The following is a 23,128-nucleotide window of genomic DNA, read 5'->3' on the forward strand; positions in this document are numbered from 1 at the left end:
CAACAACCCCAAGATGCAACCTGCATGGATATGCCGGTGTAGCACCAATGAACCTCCTGGTATATAGCTGGCAATTCACCATGGACACTAGGCGTAGCCGACATCGTTATCGGTCCCAAATACCTTCGGAACACCCATGGCATGACATGCACGCATCTCGTGTGAGGGTCGCTTCCGAATTGGCGCTGGCGACTTCCGTGCCGTCCTGTGCGGACATCCTTGCTAGTAGAATTGTAATTGATTTTGTCCCCCCGATTGACCGTCATCTAAATCAGCAATAGATTTCCTGACGAGGCTGGGTCGGGGAGTCAGGGCCCCGCGCATATCCCTCCTCCACCCCCCTGTCAAGCCCAAAGCCTAGTCTAGAACAGGGGCCTCCGATTTCCCTTTTTGCTGATCGGATGACGCCCACGGCCCAAGAGGGCCGATAGACACTTTCTTGTCTCAGGTCAAAGCTTGACACTCGATAACTCCAACGGGTCTGGAAAGGCAATTATGGTGTGCATGGTGTGCAGAGAAGGGCCGCGACCCGGTGCACTGACCCGGTGCCAATAACAGCTCCCCCTACTATACGGTAGCCTCTTCGTCCCCGTGCTGATTCGGCAACGGTGATCATGATGCGAATCCATTTCGGGGGGATGCGTTTACCCGCAAGCTCCGCATGGAGGACTCACGGGCTACTGGCGGCAACCACTTCCGATAGGGTGTCAATGGTCGGGGGCGAAGCAAATATGATATGTCAACCGAGGAGCACGTTTTCTCAATGTCCGTGTCCATTGCGCTCGGTGCCAAAGTTTGGATCGGCCGCTAAAAAGCACTGTTGCAGCTCCGTGCTCGAGCTCGGATCTGCAGGATTAACATGCTGGGAGAGGAAGGCCATGAGATCCTTGAAAGGCGAGCTAGTGTACGGTACACGAGAGACGGACGACGATGCCAACAAGCGGTGAATTTCGGCTCGGTTAACGATTTGTATCTGATCAACTTGCTCCCCACCAAACCCCGACGTTTGGTGTACTGGGTACTAGGATCCGGGTGTCACAGCAGGTGTGACGGACAGGTCTCAAGTACTGGATCCAATAGGCGGCATTCATGAGGGGCTTGAGAATCCAAATCATTCGGAGTCTACGGGCAAGTGGAGAATCGCCCGCAAATCGCCGACCTCGATAGCCCAGACCTCACAGGGCCTGTTCACGATCTGATCCGTCCGCAGATGCTAGATCGGCAGGTTTGGGTCCCCTGTACCGTGTAGCCTCTCATCCATGGAGCGAGAATTAAATCATCCAGTGACTGCGACGGCACCGATTCTCTCTCGTGGGATCCGTCGGGGCTCCCCCGTCGCATTGCCTTGCATTGGGCGGGGATGCGATGCTCTTCCCCGGAGTCATGGGCACGGTTCGTTACTTACCCGGATTTTAGTTACGTGGAACGACCTTGCTGTGAACACGATGACATGGGAAAATACTGATTCGGGCTGGTTCATGCTCCTCCCCACCCCATGGTATCCTTTTTCGATCGACATGGCCGTAGGAATCCGGCCGAGATTGCAAGGAAACCTCGTCTGGTGCACGGTTTGAATATTCACGTCGATCGGTACCTGACTCGCTCCAACCATCAACCCTGCTGCTAGCCTTGCATACGCACACTCGCACTACCTCAAAATCCCGTTCCTGAATCCAACGAGGATTGCTTCCGGGTCTTGTCGCCAGACGCGGTCAGATAATTCTCATATGACACGAAAGTGGATATGATAACAAGCAGGAAGAAGCAACTATGGAAGCGTCGCGCGCCCATAGGATACCAGCGATTTTGATTCTGACCGGTCTAGACTTCTTTCTATCTCTGCCCCGAATTCCATGGAGGGGAGGCGGTCACAATCCAAAAGTTGAAAAACACGAAAGCGAAATAGAGTCATGTCCAAAAACATCGTAGTTTTTAAAGATCGACCGAGAAATCTTCTTACCAAACAAAAAGATGGCCGCAACCCACATTTGGGCTGATCTGAAGGGATTTGACAAACCTCTCCCGGAAGGGAAAAAGATGGGCGAACTTCCTTTTCCCGTCATGCGCAATCTGACTGGTGCAAAGTAACAAAAAAACCGACGGCAGCGAGCAGAGTGATTGGCTCCACCCTCGAATCAGCAGCTTCAGCCAAGTGCGCGACGGTTGATTCGCGTCCCTGACGGGCCTGACCGTCAAACACTTCCAAGTAGCCTTCGATAATTTGTCAGCCTTGGCTGCTTTCCCTAGTCGACCAAACGCCTTCGATTTCTGATTCGGCTTTCGAGAAATGAGGCTTGTCCGGTCCAATTTTACATCGGATGCCTCGTGGTTCTGGTCGAACAAGCGGGGGGTCTTTTTTCCCTTCTCTTTTTGGCGTATGGTGGTATTCCATGCAGACCGCATGCAAATGCCTCGCGTTCGATAATGAGCCACGTTATGGAATGTCAAGTCGGTGTGTACCGGGTATCCTACCTGGGCTACACCTAGGTAGGTATTGTATGGATCCATGATCCCCCAGTTTTCTATGTATTCTCTCTACTCCACCGCACAGTCAGGCTACATTCCTTACTGAAGGTTTCCGGCTCGGCGAGGACCGCAGTGGGTCGGGTGAGGACTGAGTTAGCGCCGAAGAAGCACGATCGCATCATTGGGAGTTCCCCTCTTCGCCGAATCTCCGCCTCCGCCCTGTGATAGGGCCGGCCTCGGACACCATGTTCGGCCCTTGTATTCCTGGTATCATTCAAGGACGGGGGATTCGTCCAGATGAACTGGAGCCATGCTGCTCCTCATTTGCCTATTATCCGAGTCATGTCGACTCAACGAGGGAGATCGGCACGTCCTTCAGAGATCCTTCTGCATCATTTTGGCAATAGTCCCTCGGCCCCTCGCCCCCGTTGGGGTTGAGGACTGCCATCTCGTTTTGCCTTCCAAGTTATCCAGTCATGATGAAGACCTGGCCCTCGGTCTTCTCATTCGCAACTATCTTCACGAGGCGCACCGTGCCCGCTGGTCCAGTGGCCCCTTTGAGACATCACATGGAGATGGGCCAGAACACGGATGCCATGCTCTCCTTGGCCGCTTTGGTAAATTGACCGTTGGAGCGTCCGAAGATGGCTGGGGGGCGATGAAACGATAGCCAGCACCGCCGCAATCGCCGGCGGTCCAGTTGATCGGCTTGCAGGCCTACACAACGGATGTCATGCGGCCTTTAGGTTCAGCGGTTTATCGATCCGCTATTTGGCCCCCAGCAAATCATCTATCTTGGGGGGGGGATTCCTTGTTTTGCCTAACGAAGAAAAGCCCCTGCCATTTCTGCTCCGCTGATGATCTGCTCTTGCCTACTCGTTCTGGGATCAAATTTCATGGGATTTAGCGCTCACCGACAACGGCCAGTTACGTTGAAGAGTCTGACAGGCGTCAAAACGGACTCGAGGGCCGTCTACTTGAAAAGTACAGAAGCTAAACACGCCTGACCCATGGTACGCGGAAGGACCGGTCCATAGCAGCTACCAAGGATCGCTGGTGGATTGTTTGGGTACCCGTGCTCGCAAAATCATACCCTATCCAAGGCATGGTGTCGAGTAACTACCCAGGTTCCCGGCCGAGCAAGCGATAAATTGATGCGACGAATTAAAAAAAGAAAAGAAAAGCAAAAGAAAAAAACGGATGTCTACTCTAATATCATACTACACACACCATGGCAACGGAAATCCCGCGTTTGCCCACAGAAAGAGCGGTTTCCATACAGTACAAACAGTACATCGTCCGTGTAATACAATGACACGTTCTACTAATTGGGCCTGACGAGATGCAACCTCTGCCGCAATATATCGCACTCTGGGCCAACCATACGCCGTCTCCCCCTCCATTCGCAGGGGTGTTTTTCGAATTATCGCTCTGCGTAAATGGGTTTTTTATTATTTATTATTATTATTTTTTATTTTTTCGAATTTAATTACTTCTAGTCGGATGGCTTTTTGGCCATAGTGGCCAATCAAGGACCGGATTCCACTCGGGACAGGAAGGTTATCATGGATTTCTCCGGACTGTGCTCTTCTCGTGCCAGTTGGAATCGAGATTCAAGTCGTTCTGTCAATCCACGAGGTTTTGATCGCCGTGCAGTCTCGGTGGCCCTGATTTCCTTTTAACTCCGTTCCCTTACCCGCATGCGCGCTCCCTATCTTTCTATCACTTTTTGCATATTGTATACTCTTCCCTACCCTGGTACCTAACCTGCTACCCAGGCAGGCCGCTTGTCACTTCGTCACCCGAGCCACCGTTTTAAAACCCTCTGGACTTTTTCTATACTCGTGGTCTCGGTGCGGTGGAACATGCATAACCCCCCATTGTCTCACCTCTAAAACCCGTCGCATTGTTCTCCCGAACTGTTGATTTCTAGACCTCTTTATCTGCCATCTTTGTCCCGCTTGGGCCTATCACCGAGCCCACAGGTACCTCATTGTCCATGGAGGATTCATCCGCCATGGAAACAGAATCTCATCATGCGCCGGAAGGCGAATTCCCACATTCGCCTTGGGTAGAGCTGGGCGCATTCACCTCACCGCAGCATTCGCCGCCGATGCCCGAATATAGCGCATTCGACTACGGTCCTTCGTCGCTCATGGCGGTGGATGGACCTTACATGTCGATCCCGCCACCTTACGCCTCGATGTCGCTACCCATGCCCTCGCATTCGTGGCCCAGCATGCTTACCACTCAATCCCCGTTCCACGAAAACGGTCTCCCGCCCGCGCCCGTTCCGACTTCGATTTCTCCATCAGCCCCGAAACCGGTTCGAAAATCGTCCACCGGCGGTTCCACCCCCCGCAGAACGCTTACCGATGAGGATCGCCGAAATATGTGTTTATACCACGAAGAGAACAAGACTGCCAAGCAGACTGATATTGGAGGTAAGAGTGTTTCCTCGAAAGAAATATGAATTTTATATTGATTCTTTTACTGCAGCGCTATTTGGTGTGGAGCGAAGGTAACTATAAAGCTTTGTCCACTGGACCGCGACTTGCCCTAACAGAACCATCTAGTACGGTTTCCAAGGTCCTACGCCAAAAGGACAAATACCTCAACCCCGACGATGGGACTCGGTCGCCTATCAAGCGCGCAAAGGGCAAGGTGCCTGATATTGAAAAGGCCTTGGTCAACTGGGCAAGAAACTACCAGCGCCACGGACACCCATTAAATGACGAGATGATCAAGGAGAAAGCTCTTTTCTTTGCCAGCACCTGCGGCTGCCCCGAAGGCAAGGAAAAGGTGTTGACGTCCAGTTGGCTCGAGAAGTTCAAGCAGAAGAACAACTTCCTCGGCGCAAAGGTTCGAAAGGGCTCTATCGGCATTAAAAGCGGTTCAAATAGCCCGACCCCCATCAACACCGACTTTGCTTCATCTTCCAGCCACTCGCCCTGTTCTCCTCCTGGTGGTATTGGTTCGCCTCTGTATCCTCAGAGTCACGGCATCAAGAAGGAGGTAGATGGACTTCCCGAGCTGGCGGGCGGCTACCAACATGCCCATTCCCAAAGCACGACCTCGCTGGATACTTCATCTTCGGTGGGAATGATCAGCCCGACTTCTACACTCGTCTCCGACAGCCCCTTTACCCCGACCAGTCAATCACGCCTCCCGTGCGGTCACAATATGAGCCGACCGCGCAGCCAGACATTTCCATGCGTGCCTATTGACCCAAACCTGATGACGGCAGGCGAGTCGATGGACTCGCAATGTATCAAGACCGAGGGCGAGTCCCAACTTGGACTCACCATCTTGGAGTCACCGCTAGAAATGGAAGACCACCAATCTCGCACCATCAAGGGTGCTCAGCTTCCGACCGTGATCAAACGCAACCGCAGCAACCCTGAGATCAAGACTACGTCCATGCAGCCGCCTCCATCTGTCTCCAGGTCCTCTGCTACCGCCTCGCCCATCAGCGCAGGTAGCGCCCCAAGGTCCCCGACCCAGGATGAGGCTCGGAATGCCCTCGAGCTCGTGCTAAACTACTTCCAGCACCAGCCGGCCGGCCTCGCAGTCCAGGAATTCGTGACCATCGGCAAACTGATGGAGCGCCTCGAGCTGGCCAGGAGCCACCAGAGCACGCTGCTGGGAGGCTTGACTCGGATTGACGAACACGACGTTCCACACATAAGCAAGAAAAACAGCATCCCCAATCTGGGTTGAAGCAATCCCGCCTTGCAAATCCGACAGAGACTATTCCTTGCATTTCCTCCTATCTCCTCCACTTCCCTCTGCACCATCTCCTGCACTCAACACTTTCCTTAACATCATCTTACCTTGCAATTTTGTGATTCCCCCCTTCATCATTATGTCTTGTTTCTCACATGGACGGTATTGTATTTCTGCTATTTCCTTAATCATTTTCTTTCCCATTGTATCTGTACGACCAGTCACCAATTCCCAACGCAATCGGCGACACCCCAAAACCAATACTAACATACACCAAATCAGAGGGCGACCTCGAATCTTGCTTTCAACCGGAAATTTGGGAATTCGGCGCTGGTACACGCCTAAAAATAGGCCGACGACGCCGTCGAGTGTCCGGGCGACATTCACGGAATATGGGATACGGCACATGGACTTCGGGGATATGGGATATCATCGGCCTTGGATTTGGCCTTCTCGGGGAGTTTTGATTGTGCTGTTCAGGGTTTGGAAATTTTTTTTTCTTTTGGACCTTGGTTTATGATAACTTCTGCTATTTTCAACCCCATACCCATACTATTTTTGTTATTTTCTCCCCTCCCCCTGTCCCGTTGCTTTTGCGCTGGATTTCATGGCTCTTCTTTCTCACACTCTTTTAATTCCTTCTCTTGGCACGTTTGTCTAAACTGGGCCGCTCGCGCGGAAAGAACATGGTTTGCTGAGACCTGAAGATATACGAGCTCTGCTGGTCACTTTCATAATCTGTTCGTCTTTCTATTTTATTTCCTTTTCTACTCAATCTGTACAGCCATAGAAACATTGACTACGGCTATCGCGATTGATGGTTTGACACATTACAGTATATACCCCTGCCCCAATGCGCAAACATCTCCTTCAAACCTAAAATAAAAATTGAGTCAAAGAATTTGTCATTAAAGTTATCGCCATGGAAATTTACAGATCTCACGCAGAAACGCCCTAAATCTAGCTTCTCTAGAACCCACCAGGCACGGGGGCCACTCCACGATCCTCCATCAAATCTGCGACGCCGCGCTCTGCCATCTCGGGAAGGACCTTGGCCAGGACAGTTTCGATAATGGAGTAGACGAGGTGCTTGTTACAGTACTCGTCTGAAAGCAGATCTAGCAGATCATTCTCGATAGCCTCGAGGAGGTACTCCTCTTCCGGATCAACTTCGGCATCGACCTCGTCCGTGCGCTCAGCCCCATCGCCACCCTTAGCTGCCGAGTCAGAAGCTGAAGGCTGTGACGTCGACAATGGCACGGCTCTCTCTGCCTGAAACGTAGTTTCCGATTGGACCACAACCTTTTCATCAATCGATGGGGGTGGTGGCGAAGTGGTGCTGAGGGAGGGCGAACTCCCAGTGGCGGCGCTGCAGGTACGGTCACTGCTACAGCTGGGCTCCAAGCCGAAGAAGGTTCGTGCGACACTGGGAGGGATCACGCTGAGAAGGCTAGCTGCACATCGCCGCTTGATCGCGGCGATCTCCGAACTAGATCGCAAGCTTTTCTCCGAGCCAGCTGGGGTAGGATTGAAGGTGATTGTATCGAGGGCCGATGGATCAGGTGATGGAGGCGGATAATCACCGCCACTTCCAATGGCAATGCTATTACATGCGGTACTACTTTTACCACCGGCATCGCCGGCACCCACGGGGGCCTTGACCCCTTCCAAAATGGGCTCGGTGGGAGCGATGGTGAGAGCTATTCCACTGGGCGGAGGCTGGACAGACACCTGCGGAGTCGACGCCGGGGCTCCAGTATTTACGGGCGCTCCCGGCGACGATGGGCGGGCATTGGCCGGGAAGATGACTGACCGTGTCGCAAGAAGAAGGTTGGGCAACAAAGTGGGGGGCAGGACGTACTCCTCAATGGTTTCCCGAAGGTATCTGTGGAGTCAGCAAGATCTCAAATCATTGACATCGGATGACCCGAACGAATAGGGAATTGAAAAAAGTGAAGCGAAAATCCCTCTCGACTGTGGAGCTTCCCGAAATCGTTATGCCTTTCCCTTTCTCTCCACCTCGACACTGGAGCTCCAGCTCACCAATTTAGGGCCGGAAGTGGAGAGAGAGGAGGGGCGCGATCGGCCCAGGTGTGGATAGCGAGGAGCTTGGGCCAGCTATTGGTGTAACGGAGATGTTACTTCTTCACAGAGCGAAACGAAATCATGAGGCGGGCCCTGGCCATATGCATTTTCCCCTCTCGGGGCGGGTAACATCCCGGCGGTTCCTGGCGCACAAAAGCGGGATTCATGCGCCAACCTCGGTCGCATTGCGAATGCAAATTCGAAATCTCGCTACCAGGAATTTCGCTGATAGGGTGTCCGTGGTAAATCACTAGGCTCGGCGAGAGCGCTCTTTCTTCATACGGTTGCCCAAAAGGGCATGGTCGTCGTGGATCGGCATCAAACGATTTTCCGTTCGTGCGCAATTTGCCTTTGCCTCTAGAGTTTGATCGCTGAGACTTCGGTAGGCTTGCATGTGTTTTGCTCTTCTTTTTTTTTTTGGCATCTTTGTTTCCCCCTTTGGCAAGGGCTGTCAAAAAAATGAGCAGACAAAGAAAAATACGGCACGGAAAGGGCCGGGCCCCGGCGCTATCACGCAGCCAGAAAAAATGAGACAGAGGACCCCTGCTTCGTTGACTTCCCTGCTCCTCGCTCGGACCAAGTCAGGGCAGCCAATCTGATGCCAGAATCGCCCCGTCATCAAAACGGTAATGACCGTATGTATGGTTGACCCGTAAGAGGACCGTACAGGTAATCATCCCATGATCCATGACATGTATATCGCGCGTATCGCGACGGCGATCAAGTGATCAATGCGGTATGCGAGCAAGACGTCGCCGTCCCACCACGACTTGCGCAAGTGACACTTGACCCTAGATTGCAGTTCGGAAATCGCACCGTTTCTCCACAGTCGAGAGTTCATGCGGTCCCGGAGGCCCGAGCCCGTAGGTAATAATGCTCCAGAGAATATGAAATAAGACTCACCTGTCAAGGACTCCGTCCGTGTCACCAACTCTGCCTGGTCCTGCCAGGATGAGGTGCTGGGAGAGAGAAACCAGCCCGAAAAGCCACGGCATCCTCTTCGAAAGGTCAAGTAGCGTCGACGTCATTGAGAACACCCGGTAGTCGAGAACCGGGCGCTTACCTGTGATGCCGCCTGATGTCGAGTCGATGCACTCCTTCTGGGAGCCTGGCGTTGCAGCGGGAACTGAAACACCGGCTCCGTGCGAGAGTCCTCGCCCTGGATTCGATGCGACCCGGAACAGGCCCGTCCCAATGAAACGCAAGGCAACGTAACCAAGATAAAGTCCCTGGAGAACGTTCCATATCCAGACCGTGAGTTGCGATTGGGTCGGTTGATGGTGTGCCGAGTCGTCTTGCCCTGAGAGGAGGCCAAATTGCTCTAATCGGCTGGGGGGAGTATCATTCAGGGAGTCTGCTTTGTCCAGCCCCTCTTTACGCTGTCTCACTACAGTAGCAAGTTTAGTGATGACTTCCCAGAAGAACCGACCCTCGCATATCCTGCCGGCGACTTCCTTGCCCAATATCAAATCTGACAGAACGTCGCCTACCAGAGCGCGCAGACTGCTGTTCTCCAGATCCTCCGTAGGTAAGAGAACCGCTAGAGTACCGTTGGCAAGTAACTTGCGGTAAACAGCTTCATTCTCACTCTGCGCGGTGATCGTATCCGGATCTTGAGAATCCGGGACAGGCGATAGGCCAGGGTGAGGGTTCAATTCATGGTAGATTGCACGATGCGACGTCGAGAGTCCTGATAGATGTGAATTCTGCTTGGCCAACCTGTATGCTAGATAGGTTCCCCTCTTGGTTAGCGGTGCTTCCCATACCACACCCCCAGCGCTAACAGCCAGATTGTGAATATAAAACATCGGGTCTTACAGAGTATATGTGCTTCCACCAAAGCTGGGATTTCATCCAGGGCCAGCTGTACAACATCGATTTGGCGCAACCGCTGTTCCAGAGCACGAGTGCAGTGTGCAACGACCTGTAGAACCTCGTTGACGAGGGCCTGGTCCGGGGTAATCTTCGAGTACCACGAGTAAACAAACTCCTTGATAATTATAGCGAGTAGGGCGTAAAGTTGACGGTCAACGTCATTAGAGCTCGTAAGAGGGGGTAACAGCTCTTCCAGAGGCTGCGGAGAGGATGCGCCGTGGCTGCTGTTCGGGAGACAAAGCACGCGTCGAATTAGCGCTAGAGTGGCCTTTTCGCTCGTTGCGTCGAGTGACTCATCTCGTGCTGAAGGCTTTTGCATGCGCAATCGCGAAGAAGGTCGTGAGATGATTGGGTTGGTCGGTGAATGCAGCGCGGTTGACCTGGAGCTTGACGTGGTCGGCCCTGCCTTGAGGTGAGACAACGGCTGCAAGCCGGGGCGGAGAGAGTCGGTCATGGCATCGCAGAAGCACAGAATCTCCCCAGGGCCAGTTTCAGTAGTGGTCGCACAGTTCAAGGGTTCAGCCTCTCTGGTTCGCTCAACGAGGAAGCTGTCGCGCTCACCGCGAAGTTGATGACATGGGATGTCCCGATCAGGAATGTAGGGCTTAGGGCTGTGATACGGGGCTTATCGCGATGCGGGGATACTCGAGACTCCGAGACCCCATTGTTGGTTGCCCGGACTCTCCGGCTCTCTTGTTTCTTGTTTCTTATACATTACTCTCTGACCATAATGTTAGCCATGAATACAACACCGACTCCACTATGGCTGGACTGTGATCCTGGTATGCTGTTTCGAATTTCTCTTTGGTATACTTCTCTTCTAACTCGGATGTAGGTCATGATGTACGTCTTGACTGCTCTTATCAAGATCAGAAACATTGACTCTTTTATACAGGATGCCTTTGCTATCCTAATTGCCGCTCATCATCCATCCCTGAATCTTCTTGGAATCTCCACCATCCATGGAAATGCTTCCTTGGAAAAGACGACCAACAATGCTGGCAGTATATTGGAAGCAATCGGCAGACCGGAGATTCCTGTCTATCCCGGAAGTCGGAAGCCTTTTTCTCGACCTGCCCTTCACGCCCCGGATATCCACGGTAAGGAAAAGTCACCAAATACGCGACAGGAAGGAAGCAGTGATATTCTAAGCAGAATTCTAAAGGTGAATCTGGTCTTGACGGCACCGACCTCCTCCCCAAGGCCTCGAGGCCTCCAATCAAAGACGAGAACTCCATTCTAGCAATGCGGAATGCGCTTCTAGCGCAACCCAAAGGCACCCCTTGGCTGGTTGCAACAGGAACCTTGACCAACGTCGCCCTGCTGTTCGCAACATTCCCCGAGGTTGCGGGTCATATCCAAGGTCTAAGCATTATGGGTGGTGCTATCGGTGGCGGCTTTACAGATGCCCCGATGAGCAAACTGCCAGGTGAAAATGCCCGCATCGGAAACGTGACGCCGTGGGCTGAGTTCAACATTTATGTGCGTGTTGCCTTTAAGCTTCCACAATGACCAGATCTGACCGGCTTTGCTTGCAGTGCGATCCCGAAGCTGCGGAGTCAATTTTCAGCAACCCCATCGTTGCGCCCAAGACCACCATTGCTTCTTTGGATCTTACACACCAGGTACTCGCATCGAAGGAGGTGCAGAACCGTATCCTACATGGCGCCAGCGGCCCATCGAAGGGACCTACCGTCATTCGCCAGATCTTGCATGCGCTGCTTATCTTCTTTGCGGGCACTTACGAAAAGGTCTTTGGACTGGTATCTGGGCCTCCGCTCCACGACCCGCTCGCAGTTGCTGTCATCCTGTCCAATTTGAATCCTGATTTTGCAAAGGCCCACCCCGACCAAGTCATCCAATTTGATGATAAAGGAGGGGAGCGATTCGCTCTCCGCATTGTCACTGATGGCCAGCATGGCACGGATGTGTCGGTTACCGGTCAGCTTGGACGGTCGATTGCTGCACCGGTTGACGGACCTGGCGTAGCTATTCCCAGGGGTGTCGATCTGGAAGCATTCTGGAACATGATTAGCGATTGTGTTCAGTTGGCTGATGACTGCAATGCTACTCGTGGTAAATGAGGACACTTGGAGAGGTTTATTGATAGAGTAGATCTAGTGAAATTTCCTGATGTACAGCGTTTAAATGGGGATGTTGGATCTTGGAAAGCACATACGTTGCGATCGTGACTTTTGGACATACTAAATTTCTTTAAGTGATCTATCTCGCACAATCCCTGTGCTTTTCATGTTTCATAACAGGCTATGCAAATTGAAATACAGGCTCATCGGTGTTCCATCTACCACTCCCGAATCGAACCATCGGGGCCAAAGAACTCCTTGGGCTGCCAGGGCGGGGTATTCTGAGCCACCCGTCGGACCACCTCCTCATCCACCTCAATCCCAAGACCGGGCTTGCTCAGAGCCTCAACAAACCCATCTTTCACATCAAACACCGAGGGGTCCTTGACGTAGCTGTTGATGTCGTACTCGCCGGCCTCAGTATTGTAGTGAATACCAACGCTCATCTCCTGGATGACAAAATTGGGAGTGGTGAGATCCACCTGCATGCAGGCGGCCAGAGCAATGGGGCCCAACGGGCAGTGTGGCGCAATAGCAACGTCGTAGGTCTCTGCCATAGAGGCAATACGGCGCAGCTCGGAGATACCACCGCAGTGACTGATATCGGGCTGGAGAACATCGACGCTACCATCTTCTAAGAAACGCTTCACGTCCCAACGACTGAAAAGACGCTCGCCCAGCGCAATAGGACAGGAAACCATATCAGAGAGCTGCTTGATACCCTCGGGGTGCTCGGAAAGGAGAGGCTCCTCCAGGAAAAGTGGACGATGCGGCTCGAGAGCCTTAGCCAGCTGCTTGGCCATCGGCTTGTGTAGACGGCCGTGGAAATCAAGAGCGGCGTCCAGGCCGAGAGCTTTAACTGCTTTCAAGCGCTCGACGCTGGAGTCCACGATGTTAGGCGAGTCAAGCCAGTTGACATCTTCGGTGGCGTTCATCTTGATGGCCTTGAAACCTTGTGCCAAGCGGGCCTTGCCAGCGGCCTCGACATCACCAGGACGGTCACCACCGATCCAGGCATAGACGGAAAGCTTGTTGCGGACCTTTCCGCCAAGCAGCTGGTAGACGGGAACACCGAGACGGCGGCCCTTCAGATCCCAGAGGGCAATATCGATACCGGAGATGGCAGACATGAAGACCGCGCCGCCGCGGTAGAAGCCCAGACGCCATGCCATTTGCCAAACATGCTCAATGTCGCTGAAACAGTCATTAGCTTGATTCAATTATTGATACATGGAGATTGCGCAGTACTCACTCTGCCTCGTAGCCGATGAAACGCTTGCACAGGGCATTGAGAGTACCCTCCACGGCCTCAGTGTGACCTTCTAGGGTGCTTTCACCCCAACCATATTGCCCCTCTTCATCGGTAACCTTGACAAAAAGCCAGCGGGGCAGGACGCGGAAATACTCGATGCTCTTGATCTTGACCATTGTAACCGCTCTTTAAGATTCAGGACTATGCAGAAACTATGCTGGAGGACAATTGAAGGAAAGCGAAAACTCGGCAGGCCTAGACGAGGGGCACGAGAGCCGGAGTCGAGGAAGTCGGAGTTGTTCCGTCGGAATTCGTGATAAACAAGCGGATTGCCGACACGGCGGGGACCACAGGGTCATCTGTCGCCGATCCACAGGGCCCCGGGGTAGAGTCCCGGGGCCCGATGGAGTCGGCTCCGGTCCATCGGTACTCGCCGAGATGCCATGAAGTGTTCATTAGTGGGAAGGGGCGGAGTACCACTCTGTTTATATAGATACCGGGAAAGTTCTGGATGTGCCTGAAGCCGTTGACACGGAATAGAAAGCCATTGTCCTCATTGGTGGGGCCCCGGAGCCGAAGCCGTCTGGGGATGTTTGTCGTCTGCAAAGAGTGTGGACGAGGTTCACACCTTTTCATTACCATAGAGTGTATACCTACAGTATCTTAAGCAGTAAACACCCAGGACCAGGTAGCAGTGAAAGTTCCGTTAGCCCGTAGATGTGGGCTGAAAGAAAAAGGAACGTCATGTTGTGCTTCTCCACATTAACAGCGCCGCAACCCCGTTCCCCGTCAAACATTCGCCTCGGCTGCCGGTTTTCTCACCCGCGCACTCCTCATTTCTGGGACTATCCTGGCACGTTGGCTTCGCGGCTTTTGCACCCGCATGTCCACTGTGTCGATCTTAGTCCCTCCCTGTTGTTTCCGAACCTTCGAGCATGCCGCCTCCAAACTCGGCTTCTGTACGTCTTGGCTTGTCCCCTGATCTTTCGCGCCCGATCCAACTAATGCGCTTTGTTCTAGCACGGAACTCCTACCTTATCGCCCACTTCGCCTGTACCTGATCGGTCATCGTGGAGATCGTCGTTTCCCGATTCCCCGGGCCCTGCGGAGAACGATAACGCCCACGACGAGAATGTGAACTTTCTCCGCTCTCGCTCCCTCTACAACCCCCTGCTACCCTTACTCAGTCGATATCGCCGTCGTCACTATCAGACATCACATCCTAGGTCGATGGAAGAGGAGGATCCGTGGGATCGCATGGACCTGGGCGACCCCAGTGACCTCCGCTTGTCCGTCGAAATCAACCGTCGCATCCCTATCGTACGTCGCCAGCGTGACGGACCCCAATCCCACAATATGCCCAACTACGAAGGCCGCCGATCAAATTCACGGACACTGTATGGCTGGGCGCCCGGCTCCGATGACGATGACGATGACCTCCGCCGCCCCGAAGAGTCGGAAGATGAACACCTTCGACTCCCTCCGTTCCCTCACGCTTACACAACACATAATATACCGGCAACTCGACCACGCGAACCCCTGCCCACCGGTCGTACACCACCAATAATAGCCGGAGATGAGCCGACAGAAGGAGGTGGACGATTTCGGAGTTCGCCGATCTCGACCATGGAAGCCTTGTTGCAGTCAGCGAGGCGGCAGCCCAGATTACCGCGGAATCGCACACTGGAGAGTTATCTGCTAGATCGATATACTCGTTCAAGCGACGACGCAGAGGAGACCGAGCGAACTGGTGCTTCGTCATCGTCCAGAGCGTACCGATACCGCCCATCCAGCCGAGGCGATTCTCATCGCGTTCTCACCCACAGCGACTTACGGGTCCGGGCTGCTGCACATCGTCAGCTACACTCCGACAGTTCTGCTGACTCGATGCTGAAAACTACCATCAACTATCTCGATCGTCTCCGCTACTCGAACTCCTTCGAGGAGAGCATCAGCTCCGCCGCCGCGACAGGATTTATATCACTAGACAACTTTTCGTGGAAGGACAGTGACTTCATCCTCGATACCAATAGCATCGCACCGCCGGCGACTTGCTCCTGGCTCCGACCCGGGGCGGTGTTCTCGGGGTGCCAAAGGGCGGCGAATGCAAGCTGCTCAGTGATGTCCCAGCGAGTTTCAAGCCCGCATGGCCCCAGTGACCCCATGATTGTCAACGGAAGCGACAGTGCGCGGATTAGCGTACAGACCAGCTCCGGACGACGGTACCTAGCCAATACCCGAGACGAGAATTGGCCGGTCAAGGTCACCATTCACAACATCAACTATGAGGACATGACTCTGTCGGGTACAATGGAGGCATACAACATTCCAGACAAGACATCACCCACGCACGATGCGCACATTGTGACATTTTTGGAAGGTGAAATCATCGATTTCAACAAACACACATTGGAGACGAAGAACTTCAAAGCGGACGCAGATATCGACAGCACGTATTGGCGCGAATTGCAGCCGTTCAAAGACCTCACGGACACCGAGATTTCGAAGAACCTTGTCAGCAGGAAATGGATCACCCAGGAACTGGCCAAGGGTTGGATCCTGATGCGCTGGAAGGGTAAGTCCACGCTCAGAGAAGCACCTTATCTCTCTCCGGCTTTTAATTAACACTATTCCAGAACGGTGTTTCATCACCCCCACCGACTCGCGCCAGGGTCTCACTATCTCCGGGTTCTACTACATTTCTCTTCGTCGCGAGGACGGTCACGTCGAGGGTCTGTATTACGATCCCGGCAGCTCGCCTTATCAACAACTGTCTTTAAAACCCGAGACCGTGAAGATGGTTCGCCCATCATATACTTTCCGATAGGCGCAAGCGATCTGTACAGAACGACATTTTTGATTTTCATCTTTACCGGCGCCAAAGTTGCTTCCGATGCTCGTCCCGTGTGGGCCTTTGGAAGCGCTAGGCTAGCGCCTCATCTCGGCGTTTGGGATATCTTCGGCATGACATTTCATATGATCCATTGGCTTATCTTGCATAGCTCGGCGGGGTTCTCTATCTATTCAGCTCACACTTGTACATTTTTGGAAAGCAGCTCCTAGTTCATTTGGTTTAGTTACTTCTACCTAGGTATCCATGAAAAGCATTGTCTTTCATCCTTCAATCCCATTTAAGCTCGCCTTGTCCGAGACAATGGATTTCCCTAGCTGAGAAACTCTTGGCACGCGTGCATCTGCACTCGCTTCCACTTTCTGCGATCGAATCCAAATCTATACGTAATGAGAACCACAATCAACGATCAACAATCCGGGGATGCGGGGTGAGCGACCAGCATCTCCACAGAAAACACCCTCGTCGCGAACATGCACACTCGTCATTGTGGACACTCGCAATTCCAAGGTATCTAGCGATAAGCAGTGAAGCTTCACGCCGCATGTACCTACCCGATCGCGCAACGCTCGTAAGTTCGGATGTTGCAGAGGTTACATGCTGCTGTCGATCCCCTCGTTGTTGCGTCTTGGCTTTTTTCGGTTATCGATAATGGCTGCACGAGGTCATGATCGCGACTGAGTATGCACGTCTTGCAGTATTTATTTAGGATCGTAGCTCCCCCATTCCTGGCGTTCCCCCTTGCCAGAGTTTCCAATTCTTTCAACGTAATGCATATACACCACATCTCTTTCTTGGCGGCCTTGGCTGGCGCCATTCAGCCTGCCGTGGCTGTGCCTCACTCGCCGAGGGCCCAGGAGGGCCAATGCAAGAAGACTACGGTTGCCATTCTGTAAGCATTGAGTCGGAGCCTGTCCTATAGTCCGGGAACTAACGCCATGAAGTGGAGGTGGAATGGCTGGTATTTCCGCCGCTGTAAATATCCCTCCGTAGCAGGTGTTTGTCGCGTTTTAACAATTTCTAGCAAGCCTTGCACAATGCCTCGGTACACGACTTTGCCATCCTCGAGTATCGGGATACCATTGGTGGCCGCGCGTGGCATGTCCCCTTCGGCGAGGACAAAGATGGCAAGCCCTACACCATTGAGATGGGTGCCAACTGGGTCCAAGGTCTTGGAAACCCGGGTGGGCCTCAGAATCCCATCTGGACCTTGGTATGTTGACCGTGTTCGTGATCACATGCAATTGGTCCTAATCGATTTATTGCACAGGCCCAGAAGTATCATTTGAAGACCCATTACTCCAATTATAATAACATCTCGACCTACAACGAGCACGGTTACAAGGACTACAGTCATCTTCTGGATAAGTACGACGATGCCTATGCTATTGCCAGTGCAAAGGCCGGCGAGATTCTGTCGCAGAATCTCCAGGACCAGACGGCTCAGACTGGTCTTGCTTTGGCTGGTTGGAACCCAAAGAAGCATGACATGGAGGCTCAGGCTGTTGACTGGTGGAAATGGGGTAAGTTCTGTCTTTTACCGGACACTCTTTCCCGTTTGCTCACAGGCCTATGATAGACTTTGAAGACAACTTTACCCCACTGGAGAGCTCTCTCGTCTTCGGCTGTGCAGGCGACAACCTGACTGAAAACACCTTCAGCGACCACGACAACTTCGTCACCGACCAGCGTGGCTTCAACATCCTCATTAAGGAAATGGCAGCCACTTTCCTGAAGAAGGATGACCCTCGCCTGCATCTGAACACCCAGATCGAGGAAATCGAGTACTCCAAGAACGGAGTCACCATCCACAACAAGGACGGCAGCTGTGTAAGCGCAGCTTACGCCATCTGCACCTTCTCCCTCGGTGTCCTGCAGAACGACGCCGTGAAATTCACCCCCAAGCTCCCGGACTGGAAGCAAGTAGCCATCCAGAAGTTCACAATGGGCACATATACCAAGATCTTCATGCAATTCAACGAAACCTTCTGGCCCGAAAACACCCAATACTTCCTCTACGCCGACCCAACCACTCGAGGCTGGTACCCGATCTTCCAATCCCTCTCAATGCCTGAGTTCCTCCCCGGCTCGAATATCATGTTCGTAACAGTAACCAACGAATTCTCCTGGCGCGCCGAACGCCAAGGCGACGAAAAAACCAAGGCAGAGATTATGGAAGTTCTCCGCAAGATGTGGCCCGAAAAGAACATCCCCGAACCAACCTCCTTCCTCTTCCCGCGCTGGAGCACCGAGCCCTGGGCGTACGGCAGCTACTCCAACTGGCCACCGTCGACTACCCTGGAAATGCACGAGAACCTGCGCGCGAACAATGACCGTCTCTGGTACGCAGGCGAGGCTACTAGCCCGACGTATTTCGGTTTCTTGCACGGGGCATGGTTTGAAGGCCAGGACGCCGGTCGCAATATTGCGGCTATTATGCAGAAGCGTTGTGTGAATGGTAACTCGACTAAGTTGAGGGAGTGTGGTCCTCGCAGACATTACGAGACGCTGAAGGGCACTTCGCCGTTGGCGGATTATACTGCAGTTAACGGCTGGACTGCTAATAGTTTCTATGATAGTAATACTGATTAATTAGAATAGGGTGGTCATTTACGCGTCAGGGGCTGTCTTAGTTAGATCCAAGTTGATTATCAAATAGAAATACTTTTGTTTATGCAAATGAACACTGAGCGTCATATGTATCATCCTCGCACACCTAATGACATCGGAGAACGGGGCGGTCTACACGGGGCCAATGCATTTGTAGCCACCAAGGGAGCACACAGTGACGGCATTGTAAGAAAGCCATGGGCCGAGCTGTATAGAATATGGAGTCGGATTTTCGGAGCGGATACAGGGCCTACCGAATCGCCCCATGTCCTATAGACACTCTCTTCGAATAGGCTTCAACGCCGTGGTCAATGCAGGGCAAAAACGGCTGGAGCCGACCCAATGACACAAGAGCTCGGCCTTAGACTCGGACTTGGTATCTCGGTCCCCGAGCCTTATCAGATCTTGCAACAATAAAATGAAGCTCTTCGCCCTTCAAGGTTCCATCATCCTATCTTTTCTATTTCGAAATAAAAAATGGCCTCCCTCCCCATTGAAGCCAACCCCGACGCTATCACGGACGTGGAACTAGCACCTGTCACCAATACCTGCAAACAAGATGACCCATTCCTAGTTACATTCGCAGAACCCTTCGATCCAGACAACCCCAAAGACTGGCGAACAGGTCGGAAATGGGCCGTGACCGATGTTCTCTCCGCGACGGGCTTCAATCGCATCATGGTATCGACCATTATGGCACCGGCACTTTCGACGATCGCAAAGGAGTTTGACATGAACTCCGCCGAGTCGGCTATGGCTCTGTCTATCTATCTCCTCGCGACCGCATTTGGACCGTTGGTGATCGGGCCATTGTCGGAGGTGTATGGCAGGAAACCGATCCTGCATGCCTCGAACGTCTGGTTCCTGATCTGGAATATTGCTTGTGGTTTTGCAAATAGCAAAGCAACCTTGATAGCTTCTCGTTTCTTTGCGGGCTTTGGTGCTAGTGCCATCTATGCACTTGCTTATGGAGTTCTCGGTGATGTGTGGCGACCGGAGCAGCGAGGTCGCTCGCTCGGTATTTATCTGTTGATTCCTTTGCTGGGTGCCGCTGTTGGTGAGTATTATGCGATTATAATTGATTTCTCGGAGACGCGGGTGCTAATACCAATATTTCTTAGGACCCATTATCGGTGGATTCATGGCAGACCGAACCACCTGGCGATGGATGTTCTGGTCGACTTCGATCTTCCAAGCGGTGATGATACTGGTCTCCTTCCTCTCCTTTTGGGAGACGCACGAACCGTCGATCCTGCGAAAACGCGCAGAGAAGATTCGGAAGGAAACTGGGGACTCGCGATACTATACGGCAGATGAGCGCATTAATGCTAACAAGTCAGCGGCGAGGATCTTGGGCAGAGCTTTGATCAGACCAGTTCGCCTCCTTGCTTTCCACCCGATAATCCAAATCGCCTCATTGATCTCTGCATTCTATTACGGTATCCTCTACATCGTTCTGTCCACCTTTTCCGACCTATGGGTCCAACAATACAATCAATCCATTGAGATCAGCGGTCTACACTATATCGCTATTGCTCTGGGCGAGATAGCCGGCAGTCAAATCTGCGCCAAGATGATGGACAGCCTATACCACCGTCTCAAAGCGCGCGCCAATGGTGAACACAGTCCCGAGCTACGGACACCGTCCATTTTCCCGGGTGCTCTTATCGGGCCCCTCGGTCTATTCCTCTACGGCTGGGCCGCGGCATATCGCTGGCACTGGATCATCGTCGACATAGGTGTCTTTATCGCCTTGCTGGGGATGCAGATGACGGGTATGCCATTGCAGGCATATGTTATGGAGGCTTACCCTGAGCACACGAGCAGTGCGAGTGGTGCGTCGCAGTTCCTGCGCAGTTTGACCGCGTTTTTGTTCCCGCTGTTTGCGCCTCGGATGTACCAGGCTCTTGGGTACGGGTTCGGAAATACTACTATAGGGCTCATTGGGCTGGCCATTGGTCTTCCTGCTCCGTTGGTGATTTGGTACTATGGTGCGAAGCTTAGGGCAAAGGCGTCCTCAAGTTATTGAACACCTCTCCAAGGTTCTGAAGATTGAACCGATCTCGCTATGGATTGACTGGCTTCTCGAATGGGCCATCAGATAAACTATAAATGGTAGCTAAATTCTATTTTTGCAGCTATTTACTCTTGGTTTGAGAGATCTCCATTTCTCTCTATTGAAATAGCTTACTCTTACTTCTCAACCACGGCCCGTAAGCTCTGAATGCAAGAGGGATGGGGATCATAATTGCAGCCAGACATCCGAGCAGAGTCCCAGCCCATTGGACACCCATATTTTTGAACATCTGCTTGGAAAAGAGAGGAAACCCTGATGCAACTACCGACCGGAGGATGATGTTTGCTGCGACCGTTGATGCAGCTCTGTTGGGATCGAGTCAGTCATTTTCCATCATTTAAATCGACCTAACGCAATCTTTGAGAACTCACAGTGGTAGATAAGCGTCAACGAGATAGTTGAAGCACGGCAGGAAGACGCACAAAACCCCGAATCCGATGAAAATTCCAGCCACCGTAGGTGCAGCCCAGTGGATTTTGTCAGTGAAACCCGTCCAGCCAAACCTGTAGAAATGGAAAAATGTTAGATAAGGTGTCTCGACGACCTTTTTATCGTAGACTTACCAGAAGATACCGATCGTAAAGACCGGAGCTCCAAGAATAGTCGGACGCAGACGCCATTCGGGCACTGGCACATCCTTATTCTCCGCCAGCCTTTTCCCGTAGGTCGAATGCTGCAAAAGAATGAAAGTGCAGGCCAGGACCTGGCCAACGATAAGGCCGATAAACGGAAGGCCACTGACCCCGGGCTTCATACCATGAATATCCTCAAAAACATAGGGATACGCCTCGAGCAGTGCATAGACTATCCCATAGATGAATGACATATACATCGACACGAACAGGATAATAGGCTCAGTGACGAGCATCCTCAACGGCCGAGTAAAATACTTCTCAGCCATTTCCTTGAAGTCAACTTCAATCTTCTCCTGTTTGGCGTGAATGCCCCAGTTCCCCGTCTGGCGACGTAGGGCAGCGGCCTTTTCCATGAGGATACATGGCGCGTAAGTTTCCCGCAAAAAGACCAGTGAAACGGCGCCATTGGCAAAGCTCACAATGGCAGGAATATAAAGAGTCCACCGCCATCCAAGGGTACTCGATGCAATGAATCCACCTGTAAAAGGAGCACTGAACGGACCAACAAAGACCGTCAACGCGTACAGTGAGATCGCCACGCCACGGTATCTATTATCAAAAGTATCTGATAACACGCCAGGTACAACAGTAAGCTGGCTTGCCCCGCACATCCCAGCAAAGAAGCGACATATAATGAGCGTCTGGATATCTTTCGCAACCGCGCTGCCGATGGTGAAGATTCCTCCACCGAGCATGGCGATTGTGAGTGGCCACTTGCGGCCTCTGAGCTCTGAGGCTGGGGCCCAGATCAATGGACCGAAGCTAAAGCCAAGCACGTAAAAAGTGGTTCCCAGCTGTCCAACTTCTGAGCCGACCCCGAATTCTTTACTTGCGTAGTCGATTCCTGGGGCGAAGACGGCGCTGGTGAATGAGACGATGAATGTTCCGGAACACGCGAGGATAGATGCGAACAGCCTAAGGAGAGATGTCAGTATTTGATGTTAAAGTGTTTGTATGATCGTCACAGCAACATACTTGGCAGAGAGTTTCCAGTTGAAGGGATGCTTGGGGTCGCCAGGTCCGTCAAACTCAACAACATAGTCCGCAGGATGAGGTAGCGGAGGTGGAATGGGCCGACCATTTCCAATCGACAGCTTTACCTCCATAGTACTTATGACTTAGTTCCTGTGGCACAAGCTTCTCTGATGTTAAAAGTTTCTTGAAGCAGGGTTGTTGTGGTGAGGTAGGTAAACAACTGCGCATTCAGTGCGACCGTTGATATTTGTAACTCGACAAGAGCAGGGACTAACTGGAGAGATTATAGGTACAAATAGGCTTGTCTATTGAGTCACATACTGATATGTTTTTCCTGATATTTGTCAGGATGTGGATGTTCCAATGCTAAGCGGTTGTTGCGGCATTAGCGGGGCGAGTCGGTCGTGATGCTTTCGTGCACTCAGTGGCGAGACCATCGCAAAACGTCATTCAACGAAAGCAAACAGTATAATTAATGTCGATTTGGTATCA

At 52.5% G+C, this 23,128-nt stretch overlaps 8 protein-coding genes across 8 annotated transcripts; 5 read left to right on the top strand and 3 right to left on the bottom strand.

The window, feature by feature from the left end:
* Nucleotides 1-4,483: 4,483 nt before the first annotated feature.
* On the top strand, nt 4,484-6,186 carry N7498_001200 (uncharacterized protein; the record flags this gene model as incomplete). Its single annotated transcript, XM_058448263.1, has 3 exons — nt 4,484-4,910; nt 4,966-4,987; nt 5,043-6,186. 3 exons carry the CDS (start codon nt 4,484-4,486, stop codon nt 6,184-6,186), a joined length of 1,593 nt encoding a protein of 530 aa, XP_058313674.1.
* Nucleotides 6,187-7,161: 975 nt separating this feature from the next.
* On the bottom strand, nt 7,162-10,606 carry N7498_001201 (PXA domain-containing protein; the record flags this gene model as incomplete). Its single annotated transcript, XM_058448264.1, has 3 exons — nt 7,162-8,077; nt 9,181-10,003; nt 10,096-10,606. 3 exons carry the CDS (start codon nt 10,604-10,606, stop codon nt 7,162-7,164), a joined length of 2,250 nt encoding a protein of 749 aa, XP_058313675.1.
* Nucleotides 10,607-10,891: 285 nt separating this feature from the next.
* On the top strand, nt 10,892-12,236 carry N7498_001202 (uridine-cytidine N-ribohydrolase; the record flags this gene model as incomplete). Its single annotated transcript, XM_058448265.1, has 5 exons — nt 10,892-10,934; nt 10,988-10,995; nt 11,048-11,252; nt 11,318-11,634; nt 11,691-12,236. The coding sequence occupies 5 exons, from the start codon at nt 10,892-10,894 to the stop codon at nt 12,234-12,236; spliced, it is 1,119 nt and encodes a 372-aa protein (XP_058313676.1).
* Nucleotides 12,237-12,414: 178 nt separating this feature from the next.
* N7498_001203 (mandelate racemase/muconate lactonizing enzyme family protein) lies at nt 12,415-13,688 on the bottom strand. The gene is made up of 2 exons (XM_058448266.1): nt 13,489-13,688; nt 12,415-13,430 (listed from the first exon to the last, which is right to left on the bottom strand). The coding sequence occupies exons 1-2, from the start codon at nt 13,662-13,664 to the stop codon at nt 12,455-12,457; spliced, it is 1,152 nt and encodes a 383-aa protein (XP_058313677.1). The 5' UTR covers nt 13,665-13,688; the 3' UTR covers nt 12,415-12,454.
* Nucleotides 13,689-14,423: 735 nt separating this feature from the next.
* Nucleotides 14,424-16,315, top strand: N7498_001204 (GID4/VID24 family protein; the record flags this gene model as incomplete). Its single annotated transcript, XM_058448267.1, has 3 exons — nt 14,424-14,447; nt 14,509-16,063; nt 16,125-16,315. The coding sequence occupies 3 exons, from the start codon at nt 14,424-14,426 to the stop codon at nt 16,313-16,315; spliced, it is 1,770 nt and encodes a 589-aa protein (XP_058313678.1).
* A 794-nt stretch (nt 16,316-17,109) lies between these two features.
* N7498_001205 (uncharacterized protein) lies at nt 17,110-18,931 on the top strand (the record flags this gene model as incomplete). The annotated part of the gene is made up of 5 exons (XM_058448268.1): nt 17,110-17,231; nt 17,284-17,314; nt 17,364-17,552; nt 17,610-17,862; nt 17,919-18,931. 5 exons carry the CDS (start codon nt 17,110-17,112, stop codon nt 18,929-18,931), a joined length of 1,608 nt encoding a protein of 535 aa, XP_058313679.1.
* Nucleotides 18,932-19,426: 495 nt separating this feature from the next.
* On the top strand, nt 19,427-20,978 carry N7498_001206 (MFS transporter; the record flags this gene model as incomplete). Its single annotated transcript, XM_058448269.1, has 2 exons — nt 19,427-20,006; nt 20,071-20,978. The coding sequence occupies 2 exons, from the start codon at nt 19,427-19,429 to the stop codon at nt 20,976-20,978; spliced, it is 1,488 nt and encodes a 495-aa protein (XP_058313680.1).
* Nucleotides 20,979-21,123: 145 nt separating this feature from the next.
* On the bottom strand, nt 21,124-22,767 carry N7498_001207 (MFS transporter; the record flags this gene model as incomplete). The annotated part of the gene is made up of 4 exons (XM_058448270.1): nt 21,124-21,331; nt 21,398-21,529; nt 21,590-22,576; nt 22,637-22,767. The coding sequence occupies 4 exons, from the start codon at nt 22,765-22,767 to the stop codon at nt 21,124-21,126; spliced, it is 1,458 nt and encodes a 485-aa protein (XP_058313681.1).
* Nucleotides 22,768-23,128: the final 361 nt, after the last annotated feature.

The sequence above is a fragment of the Penicillium cinerascens genome (genome assembly GCF_028974065.1).
Source record: "Penicillium cinerascens strain IBT 15544 chromosome Unknown contig_16_segment0_segment0, whole genome shotgun sequence".
Lineage (NCBI taxonomy): Eukaryota > Fungi > Ascomycota > Eurotiomycetes > Eurotiales > Aspergillaceae > Penicillium > Penicillium cinerascens.